This window comes from Chroicocephalus ridibundus, chromosome 23 (genome assembly GCF_963924245.1).
Source record: "Chroicocephalus ridibundus chromosome 23, bChrRid1.1, whole genome shotgun sequence".
NCBI lineage: Eukaryota > Metazoa > Chordata > Aves > Charadriiformes > Laridae > Chroicocephalus > Chroicocephalus ridibundus.
Genome location: NC_086306.1, coordinates 6,145,235 through 6,163,709, shown reverse-complemented (window position 1 = coordinate 6,163,709; position 18,475 = coordinate 6,145,235). Strand labels below are relative to the sequence as shown.

At 47.7% G+C, this 18,475-nt stretch overlaps 2 protein-coding genes across 7 annotated transcripts in view; both read left to right on the top strand.

Moving 5' to 3' along the window:
- NSD3 (nuclear receptor binding SET domain protein 3) overlaps nt 1-12,691 on the top strand; it is a 46,738-nt gene extending 34,047 nt beyond the window's left edge. For 3 of the 5 annotated variants that reach the window (XM_063358735.1, XM_063358736.1, XM_063358734.1), the window contains 9 exons: nt 976-1,132; nt 1,714-1,916; nt 2,379-2,491; nt 3,311-3,580; nt 3,878-3,994; nt 4,360-4,501; nt 5,044-5,150; nt 5,515-5,719; nt 7,097-12,691. In XM_063358735.1, the coding sequence (XP_063214805.1) occupies nt 976-1,132; nt 1,714-1,916; nt 2,379-2,491; nt 3,311-3,580; nt 3,878-3,994; nt 4,360-4,501; nt 5,044-5,150; nt 5,515-5,719; nt 7,097-7,338 (1,556 nt within the window). In that variant the 3' untranslated portion in view covers nt 7,339-12,691. Of the gene's footprint in view, nt 1-975; nt 1,133-1,713; nt 1,917-2,378; nt 2,492-3,310; nt 3,581-3,877; nt 3,995-4,359; nt 4,502-5,043; nt 5,151-5,514; nt 5,720-7,096 lie in introns of those variants that run through there. The other 2 variants (XM_063358733.1, XR_010074014.1) reach the window with 2 other exon arrangements.
- Nucleotides 12,692-13,226: 535 nt separating this feature from the next.
- PLPP5 (phospholipid phosphatase 5) lies at nt 13,227-18,063 on the top strand. 2 transcript variants are annotated; one of them, XM_063358875.1, is made up of 7 exons: nt 13,227-13,653; nt 13,863-13,971; nt 15,376-15,466; nt 15,685-15,748; nt 16,308-16,432; nt 16,795-16,965; nt 17,255-18,063. In XM_063358875.1, exons 1-7 carry the CDS (start codon nt 13,568-13,570, stop codon nt 17,422-17,424), a joined length of 816 nt encoding a protein of 271 aa, XP_063214945.1. In that variant the 5' UTR covers nt 13,227-13,567; the 3' UTR covers nt 17,425-18,063. The 2 variants fall into 2 exon arrangements, with proteins under 2 accessions (XP_063214945.1, XP_063214946.1); XM_063358876.1 differs by lacking the exons at nt 13,227-13,653; nt 13,863-13,971 and adding an exon at nt 13,999-14,722.
- The last annotated feature ends 412 nt before the right edge of the window (nt 18,064-18,475 follow it).

Below are 18,475 nucleotides of genomic sequence, written 5' to 3'. Positions count from 1 at the left end.
CTTCTTTTGATATTATGTGCTTGAAAATTGCTTTAAATACTCTTGAGTCTCTACCAGATTATCCATCTGGGACACAAAAACTTGTTGTTTATTAGAAAAAATCATATATCTATAAAAATGTGTATTTGTATTTCCTATACTTACATATATAAAACATTACAATATGTATAGTGCATCAAGTCTTATTGTATGAGCTGCTTTGTTCGCTGAGGGTGGCTTAGAGATGTGCTGTGCCTCTCCACATTCAATCCATCTGCCAGAACGCAAGCCAGCCAAAACAACTTTTGTCCAAATAAGCGTAAACCACTGCGCTAAGATTTCCTTTGTGCGCAAAAGGAACTTATGGGATGGGGACAACTTGTGTGGTGTCTCATTCTGCATTATGGCTTGTGCTCATACCGGTAAACAACTTCTTTGTGGAATAAACAGACTTATTACGATTCTTTTACAACATTCTTGGTACAGAAAAGCATTGATCGACCTATAGGCTGTGGGGGGTGTTAATGCACACTAACTGATTGCTGAGGGATTCAGTCATAACAATGTGGATTGAAAAAGTGTTTCTTAAAAGTTTGGTTATTTGTCATTGTTTTGGGCATGCCCAAAGAAATAACCCGAGGGTTTGGCCGTGCCCAAAGAAATAAGCGCTAACAGCACTGTTTCCAGAGGCACTGCTTCCTTTGGGAATGTTCCTTCTCCTGCCAACGTCCCTCATGTTTAAAAATCACTCAGCTGCTTGTTTGTGTGTCTTTGGTGCAGTTACGAGTCACAACTTGCACATCAGATGGCTGATTGCGCTGCACGGTCTTTTTTAACCAACATTGTTAAATTTGACTCGATCCCTCTCTCTTGCCATTCTCTTCTGTGAGGCAAATGAGAATGTAGAATGGATGAGTAAAATGAGTGTCAGTTGTGATGCCCAGGGGGAAGCAAGTCCGTCCTTCTATAAACCAAGCAGGGTTTCTTTGTTTAAAGGTGGAAAACTGTTATGCTGTGAGTCCTGCCCAGCTTCCTTTCACCCCGAGTGTCTCAACATAGAAATGCCTGAAGGATGCTGGAATTGCAATGACTGTAAAGCTGGCAAGAAGCTGCGTTACAAGCAGATCGTTTGGGTCAAGCTTGGAAATTACAGGCAAGTTGGCTATTTTTGTTTTTTAATGCTTTGGGTGTTTTTAATGTACTATAGAATTACAGGAAAATAATTTCAAGCAGCTCAGTCTTCATAAACAAGAACTAGGAATACAATAATACATCTACTTTGTGTCAGACATCGATGTCGCCCTTTAAATTAAATTCTCCTGCTTTTTCCAGGCGATGATGGAAACTTGATTGCGCTTACATGTGCTCTCTAGAGCGTGATAGGGATATGGAAAACCAGGGGCTGTCTTATAGAACCGAGATGTCCTAGCTTGTGTTTGCTGTTAGTCACCTGCAGGAATACAAGCCTTTACAGCTGATCTTACAAGTCCACTCTTGTGCCACGTATGTTCTTACAAAGCTTTTCTGAAATCTGGAATAAGAACTTTTCCTGTGTTTTGCGTGGTGCTTCCCAGGTATCGCTAAGGGGAGCCTTGGTTGTATAAGGAAGGAGTTCATTTCTCTAAGAAAGGAACACTGCCTTTCATTTCTCAATCTGGTTAGGCAGACTCGGAAGCTAAGGCTATAGTTCAAGAAACTTACGTTCTTCTTTTTCTTTTTTTTCCTACTTTTCAGGTGGTGGCCAGCAGAGATCTGCAATCCCAGGTCTGTGCCTCTCAACATACAGGGCCTCAAACATGATATCGGGGACTTCCCAGTATTTTTCTTTGGTTCACATGACTACTATTGGGTACACCAGGGCAGAGTTTTCCCTTATGTTGAAGGAGATAAAAGCTTTGCTGAGGGGCAAACTAGTATTAACAAGACCTTCAAGAAAGGTAAAATCAAACAAAGTTTATAGTGGTTTATGAAAAAATTCCACGTGTTTGTGTCTCCATCACCACTTAACCTGCATGGGAATATTATGTGACTAGTGTTCTGTGTTCATGTAAAATTGCAAACATTATATAGATTCCTTGACTGCAGATAAAAATATGTTTCTTTAAGTGCCTACTCATTGTGTATCGTTGTGGGCAAGTTCAGTTCTTCCACAAACTGGGAAACGTTGAGATGGAGCGTGGGCTCTGCTGCATGGGATCATTGTTCAGTATCTCCATACCTACTGAAAAGTACCTGACGATAGATTCATGATATACTGCGATAACTCATTTTTAGCTTGTGTTTTTGCCTATAGAGTTCTATTCCTAGCCTTTGAAAAGATAAATTAAATACATACATGTATATATTTGATTAATAGCACCTTGGTGCTAATGGTTTTTATTTTGAACTCCCTTGCACAGCACTTGAAGAAGCAGCAAAGCGCTTCCAGGAGCTGAAAGCACAAAGAGAAAGCAAAGAGGCATTAGAAATTGAAAGGAATTCAAGGAAACCTCCACCTTATAAACACATTAAAGTGAGTTGGCTTCTTTATTTTCCTGTTCTTATTCTGTGCATGAGTAAGCTGTGTATTTAAACCAATATTTGCAACAATTCAAGTTTAAGGAAATTCAAATCAATCATCTGGCTGTTCTCTTCAAGAATCTTTTGTTCTCTCTTGTAGTACCATAAAACATTCTTTTAGCAGAGTATTTGTGAAAGAGGGTTAACGCTTGAAGAACAGTTTTACCTAAGGTAGAATTTTGCTGCCTGCAAGCTCATGTCACGGGTCTTAGATCCATGCTGGCCATTACAACTTACTGAACTTCGTTAAAGGCTGAACTCCGTATCAGTGGGAGTAGCGACTGCTCATCCTCCCGCAGTCGAGCTCTTGCCAGCAGTTTTGGGGACACAGGGGCCTGGTGTTCCTCTAATGGTTTTTGGTTTAATTGGAAGAAATGCTAGTGATGAACTTGATAAACTTTGTGTGCTTTGAGTTCCTGAACTTTACTGGGGAGAGACCCATGCTGTAGTGAACGGAGTCATGAGTTTTACTGTTCTTCACTAAAATTGGTTACTAGTGGCTTCTCTGAAGAGGGTGTCCCCAGTAAGGTTGGCAGCTGAGTGGTGACAGATGCCACGTGCATGCGTCTGCTTCTGAATTGCAGGAAGTGTCTCTTTTGTGAAGGCTTTGTGAGCCTTCAAAAGGGTCTAGAAGAAATATAATGACGTAATCGTTATTTTCTTGCCTTCTCGTGTCAGTTGATGATTGGCCTCCAATAAAGCTGCTGCCTTTGTGTCCTTTGTGCATTGTCATCTTCATTTATTCTTTTTTTTTTTTTCCTTCGTTCCGCAGTCCAACAAGGTGATAGGGAAGGTTCAGATTCAGGTGGCTGATCTGTCGGAAATCCCTCGCTGTAACTGCAAGCCGTCGGACGAGAACCCCTGCGGGCTGGAGTCGGAGTGTCTCAACAGGATGCTGCAGTACGAGTGCCACCCCCAGGTGTGCCCGGCGGGAGAGCGCTGTCAGAACCAGTGCTTCACCAAAAGACTCTACCCCGACGCTGAGATCATAAAAACGGATCGACGTGGGTGGGGTCTCAGGACAAAAAGGAGCATTAAAAAGGTAGAATTACAAAGGACAGAGGTCGTGGTAGCCATCGGCATAGTTTTATGTGAAATGTGAATACAGCAACAGCGCGTGGCTCTCCTGCCTTTTTATTTTGAATGGGCGTATTGCTTAGACGTCAAATCCTGGTGCACATAGGCACGTCTTGCCTACTTGATGGTTAAAATGTAGTGCTTTTTGTGATGATTAGAGCATATTTTTATAGGAAATGCTTTTTTTCTGTGCTGCTTCCCTTTATCATCACGAGAAGTAGTAAGCACGGATTTTTTCTTTCTGTTTGCCTTTACTTTGCAGGGCGAATTTGTGAACGAGTACGTTGGCGAGCTAATTGACGAAGAGGAGTGCAGGCTGCGGATCAAACGTGCACATGAAAACAGTGTAACCAATTTTTATATGTTAACTGTAACCAAGGTAAATATTATGTCTTGTTCAATATACACTGTTTATGGTTGAAGGTGGGGGCAAAATGCCGGCAGAAGCATCCTTCCAGGCTTGGTGTACGCTCAGGGAAGGGTCTGTGTTTCTCTTAATGGAATGGTGAAGAGCTGAAAGAGAAAGGCTGTGTCTCGCGTTGTGCGCTCTCTGCCTGTTTCAGTTCTGCTAGCACAAATATTCAGACACTTCTTCATAAAATTAACTCTGCAGGGAAAACTTACCACTTAACTAACTTAAAATAAACATATTTATTGCTGCTTTAACCATTAGTAGTCACTTGTCAGCAGAAAACCATTTTTTGTGTGTAAGTACTAAATACGTCTTTGTGTTTTTATTTGAAGGACCGGATAATAGACGCTGGCCCAAAGGGGAATTATTCTCGTTTTATGAACCATAGTTGTAATCCAAACTGTGAAACGCAGAAATGGACAGTGAATGGCGACATTAGAGTCGGACTATTTGCTCTTTGTGATATTCCTGCAGGTAGGAAGATGGCACTGTTTTGCGTGTGTACTTTTGTCTTGAAAGGGCTAAGTTCCTAACTTGGCCACGTTTTGGGGTTTTTTTCCTGAAGTTCCTTAATACCAGTGCCGTTTATAGGAACTTTGTCATTCATTGGAGTGGAGACAAATGTCGGTTCTGGTTTCAGCAGGGATTTTATAGTCAGAAATAGTTTGAAGCTGAAAGCTCCTGTTAGAGCGAACTATGGGGTTTGCTGCGAAGTGCAGTGTTAACTCCGTGTCGTGTAAACGCTTACCATATGCTTTCACCAATGTTTATTTGGTGTGTTATCTTTCCCTGGTAAGTGCTTTACCTGATCCGTCGTTTTACCTGGCTCTGTGTGATAGTACAGCTGCTGCTTTCAAAGTCTGGGAAATCAATGCACCATTCCAGGCTTGCCCTTTTAAAAGCTGCTGCCGCTGGGTCTCAGAGCGTGAAGAGAGAAATGCTATTGAAGTGTCACTGTCACGACCCTGTCTGTCCTCTGTGTCTGTGTGGGTCAACTGTTTTTCTTTAAATTTTAGGAATGGAGTTAACGTTTAATTATAACTTGGATTGCCTGGGCAATGGCAGGACCGAATGTCATTGTGGAGCAGAAAACTGCAGTGGTTTCCTAGGAGTGCGTCCAAAGGTACATGGATGACAATTGAAGCTTCTCTTCCCAAATCCAGAGATCTAGTGAGAGTGGGGCAGAGGGGTGTTTCTTTTATTTAACTCTTTACTTTAGTCTGTGTAATGCTTTGCACCCTTGAAAGTCTCTAAGGCTTTTACAGTTATGCGCTGTAGTGCTGTTGTGTCTAGGGTGAAGTTCATTACAAACTGTGCTAATTCAGATACACGGGAATGGGTATTTCTGGCTTTTATAGCTTAAAAGCTTTTTGAGTGCATTTAATTTGAGCATAGTTCGTGCAAATAATAACCCAAAGTTGATGAGATTAATTGTAATGCAAGGGGTTTATAAAGTGACTGTATGCTATGATCTTTGTAATTGCTAGACAGCATTTGCAACGGCAAATGAAGAGAAGGTGAAGAATGCAAAACTAAAGCAGAAGAAGCGGAAGATAAAAACAGAACAGAAGCAGATGCATGAAGACAACTGTTTCCAGTGTGGAGATGGGGGAGAACTAGTCATGTGTGATAAAAAGGACTGTCCCAAAGCGTACCACCTCCTATGCCTTAACCTGACTCAGCCACCTTTTGGTAAGAGCAGTCGTGTGGCTGCCTGTTCATCTTTTCTTCCTGCAGCAAGACAGTGTTTGAGCTGAAACGCAGTGTATTCGTTTACATTAAATGCAGCACGTTTGCTTTTGTAACACCACTCACTTCTAGCAGTACATCAGGTGGCAGTGTTCCTCAATGAGAACCGAAGGACAGAGAGACATGGTAATGCTTTCCAGTGTTCTTCTTGTTGCAGCTCTTTCTTTCCTCTTACTTGGATTGAAATACAAGCATCATCTTGGTGTCCCAAGGTCACCAACCGCAAATCAAATGACAGTTCAAACACTGACATAGGAAGCACGATGTGCAGGGCTCGATTAATCAGTAAATATGTTTAAATTATCTACCAAATCCTGATGGCATGTATCTTCCATTTGAGTTTTTTCACGTTAAGCTTTTTGAAGCTAGGGCTCAAATTATTCAGCAGTATGACATCTTAATCCGATTGCAGGATTTTGTAAAAGTCCTTATCTCTTTAATCTTCCTGATTCCAAAGACTTCAGTGAAAATAATTGGAAGTCCAGTTTAGTCTATGATTAAATTAACCAAAAGGCTGCCATGAATGCAGTTGGATCTGTCACGTGTCTTTTCAGCATATTAGAAACATGGAAGTTATCTTCAAAATAGCTTATTTGCTGGCACCAGCAGCAATTTTGGTTAGGTAACTAACTTGGTTAGTAACCCAGCCAAAAGGGACTTCAGCGCAGCTCGGGCACAGCAGCGAGAATCATTGGCTTTTCCCTGTTGGCGATGTTCAGTGTGCCTTTGCAGCCTGAGGGCTCAGCACACGGTCACACGAGTACGTGCCTGAATGGTTTGGGGGATCTGGGGCGTTGTGTGCTCAAACATTTTGATTCAAACAACTTGTTCTTCTCTGAGCCGTTTCTCGCTTACTTTTCAAAACTAACGCATTCAGTCTTCTACATCAAAGTACACTGCCATTGAACTAAATCTTAATTTGGAGATACCCGTCTGAGCGAGTGCTGTGTCCAGATCAATGAGAGGTGCCCACAAATCAGAAAAATGTACAAAACAAACTCTGCATCTTGCAAGGACATTTGGTGCCTTGACGCCAAAGGAGGCTGATCTAACTATTTTAAGCTCCGGTTATGCAGGCAGCAATGTTTTCAGCCAAGTGAGGCCCAAAAAATGCAAAATGACTAAGAACTGTTTCCAGTCAGATTCTCGTAAATGAGAAGCAGAAGTAGCGACTACAGTAAGAGCTGATTTTTCTGAACTTTCTTTGCACTCATCTGAACAATTGCAACAAGGAGTAAGGGTTAAAGGCCAGTGCTGTCCCCGAAATGCACTAATTTCAGCTTCCTGTCTCTCTCTCCTCCCTTCCCCTCCCATCCCCAGGAAAGTGGGAATGTCCGTGGCATCAGTGTGACGTCTGTAGCAATCCTGCAGTTTCCTTCTGTGAGTTTTGCCCTCATTCCTTCTGCAAAGATCACGAGAAGGGAGCCCTGGTGGCATCAGCGTTGGATGGCCGTCTCTGCTGCTCCGCACATGACCCCAAATCTCCCGTGGCACCTGAGTACTGGAGCAAGATAAAGTGCAAATTGGAACCACAGAATCCTGTAGAAGAAGCAAAGGAGTGAATTTGGTTAAAAACAAACAAGGGAGGGGCGAAGAGGGGCAAACGGGCGATGAACTTGAAGAGACTGCTACGACACATTCAGTCTTTGTCATCGGAGCCGTCGTGTGCGAACTGGGAACGGGACCATTTAATCTTAGCAAGCAGAAGCAGGCAGTGGTGTTTTGTTTTTTATTGTTTGGTCTTTCTTTTACCCTTGAATGTGCTACAGCAGCTCTTACTGTTGGAAACCAGAAACGTCTTGGCCTTCAAAGAAATATGTAGACCTTTTGACAGTGAAAAGAATATTCTGTTTAAAATATGTTCTTTGAGTGTAGAAAGCAAAGCATAGCAACATATTTATTTATTTAATTTTTAAAGGGTGTTGAAGATCTGTTTCTGATCAGTCAACGTGTCTTTAAAAACAGAATAGCAAAGCCAACATAACTTTTATGTCTAGTTTATGAAAAGAATAAAGCCTCCCCACTCTGTGTAACACTGAGATGCCATAAGGACAGATGTGGGTTTCGGACCAGGTGACCCCGAAATGCCTCCATTCCAGTACTGATTTTTAAAGGCATTTTGAGAAGGTAGGTTATGTATCATGTTAACGTATGAATATTAATGTAAGGCGTTTCCTATGAGAAATCAGGTGTATGACTTCTTGGAAGTGCTTGTAACACGAGATCTGGTATTGTTTAAGGAGGGCAGAAATCCTAGTTCCTTGCTCGAGAGCTGTAATCCACGTTTGCCGGCAGGTGGAAATTCAGAAGGAGCTTAATTGCACAGTGGTCATTCCTTTATCCCACCTCATGTGGAAAACCTTTGTAGTTAGGAGAGCTGCCCGGCTCGGGCCCGTACTGCAGCTCACTCAGATGGCAGCGGGAGCTCTGCCATTGAGTTCTTCAGGTGGAGGATTGTTCTGTGCCTGTGTATTTGTCACCTGCCAAGTCTGCGCTTGTTTTATGGCAATTATATGACTGGGATTCTTTGTTGCCACCTTCTCAGACTCCCGTTAGCTTCAAAAGAAATTTGAGCGCTGAAGGAATCCGACCCATGTGCATATTTGTTTTGATTGAATGCTTAGATTTTTTTGCTGAGAGAGATCTTCTAACTTTAATCTTCATTGTTAATGGAGCTAAGAAAAATCTCAGCACTTCTGCAATGAACAGGGTATTTTCTGTGTCTGGGGAATGGGGCCGTATTCACAGCAGCCAGCTTCAGCCTCATGAGACGGTTCTCTCTTGGATTTCTTCTGTTCGTCAGCAGAGAGACGGGCTCCTTCAGTGAGGCTTTTGAAGTGGCTTAGGCAGGCTCCTGCTCCAGACTTTCTTTCGAAAACCTGTCCTCCTCCATTCCTGTGCAAGGAGCCTGGGGGTTCCAGTTTCCCCAGGCTGAAGTTAGGCTGTGCTGAGCCGCCTCCCCTGGCCCTGCGTCTTACACTCTGCCTCTCCCCCTGCCCTGGTGCAGTTAGTGTACTTTTGACTCGTACGCTGAAATTAGCTGACTTCCTGCTGGCTTTTTGCTAATGGCTATTGAAAACAGTCACGAATGAACATAATTAATATCAAGTGTCACTGGCATCTGGCTAAATTAAGTCTTTGAATTAAGAATTAAGAACCTTGTCTCTGAAAAACTGCTCACATAAACCTACGGGAACGTGGTGACTTCTCAGTTCAAGAAAATAGTAGGCTGAAAAAGTACACGTGGGATTTTAGAACACATCTTGCCTCTGGCTGGTGTCCTCAAATTTATGTACGGGGGGAATTTTTTTGCGTGCAATTGTACAATTACAAAATACACTACAATCTCTTTAAGCAGCCGCTGTGCCATGGAACTGATCTGGCAGTTCATCTTGCGAACGCCTGCAGACGCCTTTCCTCCAGACTCGGGACGGCTCTGCGGGTCTCCTGGGTCGCTGCGTGGTACAGGGGGCTCCTGGGATCTCTAAAGCACTTCATCTCGTGGTCCGTACTGCAGTGAATGTCTGAAACACTACTCTTGCTTGAAAGCAGTGCTGTATTTTGGTATTTTTTACAAAAAAAAATTTACAAAAAGGATTTTATTTTTCTTAACATTTTGTGTGATAAATGTCTCTTTTTAAGCTCTTACTGGGGGTGTTGAACCTTTTCAGAAATTCCAAACGTAGCTCTTGCTACCGTGTCTGTAAGGCCCAATGTGTTTACTTTATATTATTTATTAGGCTTGGTGATGTTCGAATGATTTTCTCTGCGAGCGGTCTGAATTTTGCAGAACTGCCGCGGTGCGAGTGCACCTCCCTGCTTTTCCATGCGGTGTCCATGGGACGCGCTGGCGGGAGGGGACGGTGTGGCAGCACCGGGACCCTCACCAGGGAGCAGGCGAGGGCCACCACCCTCGGTCACCGCACGGGACCTGCTGCTGGGACGTGCCGGGGCGCCGAGTGTCACAGAACACGTGGAGGTTCAAAGAAGGCTTAAAAACTTGTAAAATGCTGTGAATTGAGGCCTGCTGCTACTCCTGTGCCATGCCGCTTGATGTCTTGGTTAACTTTGTTTTCAAACTTCTTACAGGTGCTCCTTTTTTCCACCAAAAAAAAAAAAAAGATTAATAATAGCCAACAGCTGGGCTTGGACTTTAAAGGGAAAACAGATTGGTTTTTAAGCTTGTCCGACTTATGAACAGAGTCTGAACTGGATTTCACGCTATTGGAGAGAAGGTGAATCTTTCAAAAAAACTTTAACGTTCTTAGATAAGAAAATACCTAATTCAAAGTATCTTGGTAACTCTAGGGGGTTTGTTCTTTATGCCAAACACAAAATGTTAAAATACACATTTTAACTATTTCTTTGCAAACTGAGTAACGATAATGCAATTCCTTTGTAAGGAAAAGATTGAACAGCTGCTTTGATTATTTGGCATCAGCAGAGGGCGAGTCAGCCGCTGAATTAAATTTGTGTGGTCTCTAAAATGAGATAATTAACATTGGGTATTTTGGTGGTTTCACGCTGAGGCCTGGAAGAAATCCACAGAGCTGCTGGTGATTTTGGTTGGGAAATTCTGGTGTTTAGGACTGTCAGTCGTTCCTTACCGGAACGCACCCTCGTGCTTTCCCCTTACTTTCGCTTTAATTTTTTGCCATAGCGCCGTGCTTCTGGCGAAGGCCTGGCTCCAGCGCTGTCGGCCGGGTGCTCTCGCGTCGGGGCTGCGCTGCAAAGTTACCGGATTTCGTTGTTTACCGGAGCTTTTCCTCTCTGGTCGCACCTTAGCACAGCGCAGAGGCTCTGCAGGCCGTGGCCAGCGGTGCAGGGGCTGGTCACTGCCCTTCTCGCAGACGCGGGGCGAGCGTTAGTTATTGTAGCTTTCGGCTCGGCGCTATAGGCTTGGCCTGTCGACAGACTGTTGAAGGCGTTTGCAGCTCAGGAAGGATAATGTTAAAGGCAATTTTGTGGGCAAATTACCTTCTCTGGTCACCACCATGGTCTTAGAGAATCTGTTAAAATGGAGTAATAGGGCTGGAATGTTTAATTTTGGCCTTTCTTCTAAAAAACTTCTTGTATCTTAATTTCAGGATAGTATGGGAAAGACACAATTACTAGACGTAATTAACAATGAGCATAAAATCTGTATATATGGAAACTTTACAGAACTATGTGGGTGGGGCGGGGGAGGAGGGTGGGAGGGGGGATGTCCAACGCTGGTACGAAGTAGTCACTTTAACATTGAAACCTCTGCCTCATTGAATTCAGGGTTTAATGTACTTGAAGCTCTGCGGTTCCTTTTACAGCTTTTTTTTTTTTTATTTATACATAACTTTTTTTTTTTTTTGTATACTACATTGACAATGTCTTTGACGTCCCTGAAGTTACTTTCTGCTCCCGCTGTACAGTGAGTCTCTGGCAAACGGCGAGCGTTCCCAAGCGCCGTCTGGGTTGTGTGCGTCCCCACGGGGGGTGTTGCGTGAGAGACGGCAGCCCGGGGGGGACGCTGCCCGTTTGCCTTCCGTTTCTCATCAGCTTTCCCCTGCTGTTTATCTTTGTGTAGCAAAAACATTTGCACTTACGATACACTCCTACACTTTGGATGTATTCACAATGTTGTTCTGAGGAGAAAAAAAAAAAAGGCAAAAAAAAAAAAAAAAGCTGTTTCCTATTATATTCTGTTCCTGAGTGAGGAGCTCAGGTGTTGTTACCCCTGTGAGGGGCTGTCTCACCGCTCTGGAGAGAGGGGAGTTGTTAAGCTGAAACTCTGTGCTCTGCATGGGAGACTTCTGTAATTAATGTGAAATCAAAAAGGGAAAACGCGTATGAATTTGCCAAAGCCATTCACTCATCCCCTGTTCCTCGCGTGGCACTGGCTGCCCGGGGGTTGTGCACGGAGAGAAGGGAGCTGCCTCTCCTCGCCCCGTCCCTGCCAGCGCCGGGAGGTGGCCATGGTGGCCCTCCCCGGGCCTCCCCGCACCGCCGGGCACCGGCCCCTTCCCACCCGCGTCTGGGGCAGGAACGGACCGGAGGAAAAAAGCGTTTCCTATTCACTGGTGGGGCTCTATCTCATTTCTGGTGTCACTTTTCCTTTTCAATCAAGCCGATGGCGTTGCCACAGACAACAAGGTGCTCCGGTGGCATTTGGGCTGGTGGAGAGGGGGGCGGGGGCTCCGGGGGGGCTGTGGGAGACGCGAGCGATGTTGCACAACACAGATACCTGCAGATTCCGTTTCCATTCCCATGTACTCTCTATCTGTACGGATGACCTTTGTAGAGTCGTTATTTCTGTAGACTTTGTTTATCTGTAACAAACTTTGTAGATTCTGTGAAATGTTATTTTAACGAAATCACTCGAGTCTTTAATAGCAAAGCATCAATATTCACTGAAGTCGATATCTTAAGAGTTTTTGGAAGTTGACTAGAAGCTCTTGACACTAACGAAGTAGTGTTACCTTTCCCTGGCGATGTTCCACTGGGGCATTACTGTATTATGACTTGATGTTGCCGCATAGACTTTGAGATATACGATATTTTGGGGGTTTTGTTGTTCGGCCTATGTTCTCTTGCATAGTGTGAAACCTGTAAAGCTTGGTTAACCTGTACATAGATAGCTTACCGTCAACTAGTTATAGTGTATCTAGAATTGCCTGTAATATTTTAGCTTCTTACTGAATGTCTGTGATGGTAGGAACATATAATTTTTGTACATTATATTTACTGAGATGTCGCCTTTTTTATTTTACAAATACTTTGGAATTCAGATGTGTTTTTGCTTCCGTGAGGATTAATTTGGAAAGGTTTTTAATGACATTCCACTGATTTGAACTTTTGCTTGAGGTTGACTTCAATAAATCGTTCTGAATGTTCCAACGACGAAAAGGCTTCTCCCTGCGTCTCGCCGGCCGAGCACCGGGCTGTCACCCGCGGTGTGACACTGCGTTGGGCGGGAGAGTCGGTCTCATGGAGGGTCGGAGGGATCTACAGAGGGATCGGGACTGGCTGGAGCCACGGGCTGAGGTCAATGGTACAAGGTGCAACATGGCCAAGTGTGGGGTCCTGCACCTGGGTCACACCAGCCCCATGGACACCACAGGCTTGGGGAAGCGCGGCCGGAGAGCTGCCTCGGTGGAAAAGGACCGGGCTTGCCCGGGTGGCCAAGAAGGCCGCCAGCATCCTGGCCTGTATCAGGAACAGTGCGGCCAGCAGGACCAGGGCAGCAATTGTCCCCCTGTACTCAGCACGGGTGAGGTTCCACCTCAAATAATGTGCTTGGGTTTGGGTCCCTCATGACAAGAAAGACCTTGAGGTGCTGGAGCGTGTCCAGAGAAGGGACACGGAGCTGGTGAGGGGTCTGGAGCACAAGGGGAAGGGGATGGAGAACTTCTGAGAGGCAGCTGAGGGAGCTGGGGGTGTTCAGCCTGGAGGAGGCTGAGGGGAGACCTTCTCGCTCTCAGCTCCCTCAAAGGAGGGGGTAGCCAGGGGCCGTCCATCTCTTCTCCCAAGGAGCGGCGTCACGTCACGCCAGGGGAGGTTTAGGATGGATATTAGGAGAAATTTCTCCACGGAACAGGCTCTCGAGCACTGGAACGCGCTGCCCAGGCCGCGGTGGAGCCGCCATCCCCGGGGGTGGCCGAGAGCCGCGCAGACGCGGCGCTGAGGGACGCGCTTTAACGGTAGCGGCCGCGCGGCTCCCTCTTCCCGCCGGGGGAGCCGAGACCCTCGCGGGGGACCCTGCCCGGGGCGGGGAAGGGCCGGGCCAGGCCGCTCCGCCCCGGGGCGGGCGGCGGCGCCATGTCGGCGGGGCGGGCGGCCATGCGTCGGGCGGGGGAGCTGGCGGGCGAGGCGGCGGTGCGGGCCTTGCTGCTGGCCGCCTTCGGGTGAGGGCGAGCGGGGCGGCGCCGGAGCTCGCCCGGCCTCGGGGTCGGTGGGCCAGCACCCTCCTCGGGTGGCCCAGCCCTCCCTCGCCCCGGCCCCGCGGCCCCTCCGGTGCCTCGGGAGGGGCCGAGCGCCCCGAATGGCCGGTTGTGGGTGTGTTCTGCCCAAAATGTGATTTTTTTTATTTTTTTATCCCCCCCCCTCCCTCCAGGATCATGGAGTTTGTGCCTCCGTTTCAGCGCGTGGTGCAGCCCGAGGAGATGTGGCTTTATAAAAACCCGTACGTAGAGGTGGATCACGTACCCACGGTGCCCATGTTTGTAAGTTCGGCCGCTCCCTGTGTTTTACTTACATTTTTCTCTAATTATAAACTCTGCTTTTAAAGCAAAGCCGCTAGCTAAACGACTTGTGTTGCAGATACCTGTAGTTCTTCATGCGTGTTACTGAAGGTGCAGTATATTACTGCAAACAAGACAACATCTACAGTCAGTTTTTGTCATCTTTTTAAGCTTTACCATCGGGGGTTGCCTTTGGGATTGTAGCTAAGTTTGTTAGAGCTAGTGAGGACCTTTCACTGTTGTTGTGATCAGTTTCAAGTCCATTTCAAGATGGCTATAATCTTGGACTATAGCACCTGTCTCGCTAGCAGGGAATGTTTTGCTTAAAGCAGCTATTTTCAGCAAAGCTTTATTATAATTTGATTATGAAGATGTTTTCTCTAGGCTCTGTTAAAAGGGTTTAATGTAAAACTGTAAGTGCTGGATTTCACGTGGGCGAAATTCGGCTAAAGGGGGGGTCCCTGACTCTGAAGCAGGGCTCTTTGGGTGAGACCTGTGGCTCCAGGCTTGGGCAAGCACCCGCTTTCTTGGCAAATCGTCCTGGTGATTTTCTGCAAGGGGTGGGCACTAGGCATTAAAGGACAAAACCCTGGTGTAGCGTTTGGATTTGGCGGTGGAAGGCAGGACGTGTGCCAGACGTGCAGGGGATGGCAGCCTCCTCGGGAGCCCGTCAGACCCACCGTGGAGCTCCCCCGGGGTGAAATCCTGCAGCTGAAATCGCCACGGAGATGTTGTGAGCGATAGCTGGTTTTCTCTGCATCAGCGGCTCCTGCGTTTTTTGCTGACAGGCGGCAGGGGTGCCACTGACAAATTGCTAATCCTTGTGCGTGCGGGGTTGGGGACAGCAGGGTGCCACGGCTGGTGCCGGGGAGGGAAACCTGCAGGAGGGACACGGAGCCAGCCGAAGCCGCGCTCTTGTGCCAGAGGTGCTATCTGAGAGCTGAGGATGTGCTGGGCGTCTCTCAGAGGAGGGAAGGCTCCGCTGCGCCGCTCAGCCTGTGAAGCACAGGGAGGAGTGGGATGCAGAGAGGGGCTTTTTGGTGCACTGCGTTATTTTTGCTGCCTGTTTTTTTTTCCTCACACTTTGGTACAGGCAGCGTCCAGCAGTCTGTGGGCTTTTGTATGTGAAGCGCTGCCGTTGGATGGCAGACAGGAGGAATAGCCATGCTCTGGGGAGCGCAGGGTTAGTCAGGGTTTGCTGCAAACACAGCTGGGGGCAGTTTTGCATTCCAGTAAAAGCGTAGTGTTTGGAGAGCACAGGTCGCTGCTTGGCTTTGGGGAAGGATGGTGTATCATCTCTGTGAGCAATTGCTGTTGTGTTCTGGCGAGAGCGCTTAAATCTGCTTTGTTAACAAGACGCCTAACTGTCTTCTCATTTCGTGGCAGTTCATCGCATTTCTGTCTCCCTTATTGCTCATTGTCCTGGCAAGGGTGTTCATGAACGCTGACCGAGAAGACACGCGGGAAGCCTGCCTCGGTGAGCTCCTGCTTACCCCGGGGAGCTGCAGCCCCCACGCGGCTGTGGGCCGGGGGTCTCGCACACGAGTCCTTTGCTCTTGCTGGGGCACAAGTCTTGTGTCGGGGGTGTCAAAGCTGAGCTGTGTGGCTCCAGCTGAAGTTTGAGCACTGAATGTGCCTCCGGGCTGCACATTCAGGTGGGGACGGTGCTGACCTGACCTCTCTGCTCTCTCCTAGCTGCCAGCCTTGCTCTTGCCCTGAACGGGGTTTTCACCAATGCCCTGAAGCTCATTGTGGGCAGGTGAGAAACTGGCTCACTCCGAGCTGCGCCGTGCGGGGAGGGGAGGCAGGTCTGCACCATGGTGGAGCTGCAATAGCAGGAGCAAGAGCCAGGAGCTGAAGTTGTACATACTCAGCCTGGAAGGAACATGTTTTTTCTAGCTGTAAAGACAATTAAATGTTAGAACAAACACTGTCAGGGACCTGCTGTCTCAAGGCATCATTTAAATGGGCTCGCTCAGGCCTGCGCCAGGGAGGAGCGCTTTGGCACGCGTACAGGGAGCGGATGGGACGGTTTCATCTCCCGCGGCCACGTGGTCGGGGTGGCAAGAAGTTCCCTGTGCCAAGCTGCAGCTGGAGATGTTTGCCCTGGTGTGCCCGCAGGATGCTCAGATTTGCGTTTCTTGCAGCCTGGGTCGCGCTGCCGGCCCTTTGCAGGATGGAGGGAGCTGCGCGAGGTGGCTGGCGACTGCATTCGGGTGTGGGTGCTCTGTGGGAGGGCTGGGGGCTCGGATGACTCCTGAGCACCGTGCTGGGAGCGCTGCACGCCCGAGGGCTATGTGCCTTGTTCTTTGCCCTAGGCCACGGCCAGACTTCTTCTATCGATGCTTCCCCGATGGACGAGCGAACGCGGAGCTGGTGTGCACAGGCGACCCTGGCATAGTGACTGAGGGACGCAAAAGCTTCCCCAGCGGACATGCTTCATGTAAGTTTTCCATGTCCCCTACCCACTGCAGCCCGGGACAGCGAACCATGGGGAGCAGAAGCCCTTGTGTTTGCTTTCATGCACCCCGCGGCTTTGGCTACATGTATTGGCCTGTTTGGGGGCCTCAGCTTTCCCTCTGCAAAACAGTGGCATGACAAACATAATGTGAAGCTTCTGTAGCTCTTGGGAGGAGGGATGCTCACCAAGTACCAGCTTCTGCGGCTCCTCCATCACTCATGAGCTGGTGCTTCCCTTGGCTTGCATGGGCAGGACAGACGTTCTCTTGCAGCCTTTCAACTGCAGCAGGGGAGAGGGTGAAGGGTGAGAGCCCGAAGCCCTGAAGTGACACGCTTCTCTTTCAGTTGCCTTTGCTGGTCTCGCCTTCTCTGCCTTCTACATCGCCGGGAAGCTGCGCTGCTTCGCTCCTGGCCGGGGAAGCAGAGCTCTGCGGCTCTGCGCCTTCCTGCTCCCGCTGTTCCTCGCCACCCTCATCGCCGTGTCCCGCACCTGCGACTACAAACACCACTGGCAAGGTGGGTCAGGGTTGGTGTCTGTCTGTGGACGGGGCCACAATCAGGTGCCCTGAGCGATGGGGGCGGTCTGTGCTGCTGCAGAGGTGCTCAGAGCCCACGCTGGCAACTTGGCTTTTTGGATTACTCCTCCTTGCTGCCTGCAAGGTAATGTTTTTGGTTTTGAAATATATGCCAAGCTTAGTTTTACGGCCAAGAGCTCAGCCCTGAGCAGAGTGAAAAAATGCCTGCTGGGGAATTCGATTGCGGAGCTTGGGAAGGTAAAGGGAAGTTAACTCTCCTCTGCCCACAGATGTGTTGGTTGGCTCAGCGATCGGCTTTGTGCTTGCGTACCTCTGCTACAGGCAGTATTACCCTCCTCTGGTGGACTCCATGTGCCACAAACCGTTTCTGTACAAATCCAAACAACTGCCAGCGCACCAAGAGAAGCCTGCAGCTTCCAGCTTTCACCTGGATATATAGTGATGGGCTCTGTCCTGCCGGCACCTTTCCTGCTGCTCCCTGAGGGCTCGGGCAGGGGAAGGCCTTGGGGAGGTTGGTCTACGAAAAGTGGCTCAAATGAGGATGAACGCGAAACCCAAGCAGGCGTTCTCTGCAGTGCTGCTAAGTTTTCCTGCTCAGGGGCCTGTGTTGCTTCATTTAGCTGAATTTTGTAGGCATCCCTCCTTTTGGGCCTGCTGTGAAGCAAAGGAGGCACTTGGTGTGCAGCCCTGCAGGAGGACAGCCCGGGTACGAAAGGTCCTGAAGCAAGAACTGGAAAAATGTGACAATCTGGTGTGCCCCGTCCGGTGGGGTCTTCTTGTGTCCAGGCCAGAAAGCACCATCGGTCACCTCCCTTCATTCCAGCCGAGCTGTCCTGTCCCTTCTCATGGGAAGTGTGTGTCGAAATGAAGTGCAGGACCTGCTCCCGGCACGGGGCTTAAGTCTGTCTTTTCAATCACAGCTGAGCTAATTCGGAGTAATGAGCGCAAGGTTGCAGTCTTTAACCGTGGATTAAATGGAAGAGAGGGAAAATGAAACTAGCATGATCATTATTTGTATTATTGTGCTAGCCTTGATTTTTTTCTAATTTGCCCAATAAAGTTTAATTTTTTTTAATGAGCTGTGCTACTGAAAACTTTACTTCAAGGACTGGGTTTATGCTGTACAAGCCGTTTCCTTCGGTGTGTCTGCAGGGGTTTCCAGGTGGGTGTTTATTTTGTGTCTCTTTCCTTGCAGCTTTAATGTGGTTGTAAAGAGATGACAGAAAACGCAGTGGTGTCTGAAAGCATCCCTTCACAGCTGCTTGTTTCCCTACACTGCGGTTTGTTTTCTTAGACAATGGAAGGGTAGGGCGCTGCTGAGAAATCCAAGGGGCAGCCGTGTGGCAGGACTGTTGTAAGTAATTATTTGTCACTCGTCTCCTCCATAGATACTTGTATTTTTGATCAAGTGTATGTACATGCAAAGGTGAGGCTGTAGCGGAGCGAGGCACATGTGCCTCTGCCAAGCTCAGGACACAACAGTAATGAAA

What these genes read in the sequence shown, in the direction of transcription:
- PLPP5 (XM_063358875.1), top strand. Translation starts at nt 13,568, where the DNA reads ATGTCGGCGGGGCGGGCGGCCATGCGTCGGGCGGGGGAGCTGGCGGGC. An exon ending in CACGCGGGAAGCCTGCCTCG is followed by an intron (nt 15,467 to 15,684) that starts GTGAGCTCCTGC and finishes GCTCTCTCCTAG; the next exon opens with CTGCCAGCCTTGCTCTTGCC. An exon ending in CCCCAGCGGACATGCTTCAT is followed by an intron (nt 16,433 to 16,794) that starts GTAAGTTTTCCA and finishes CTTCTCTTTCAG; the next exon opens with TTGCCTTTGCTGGTCTCGCC.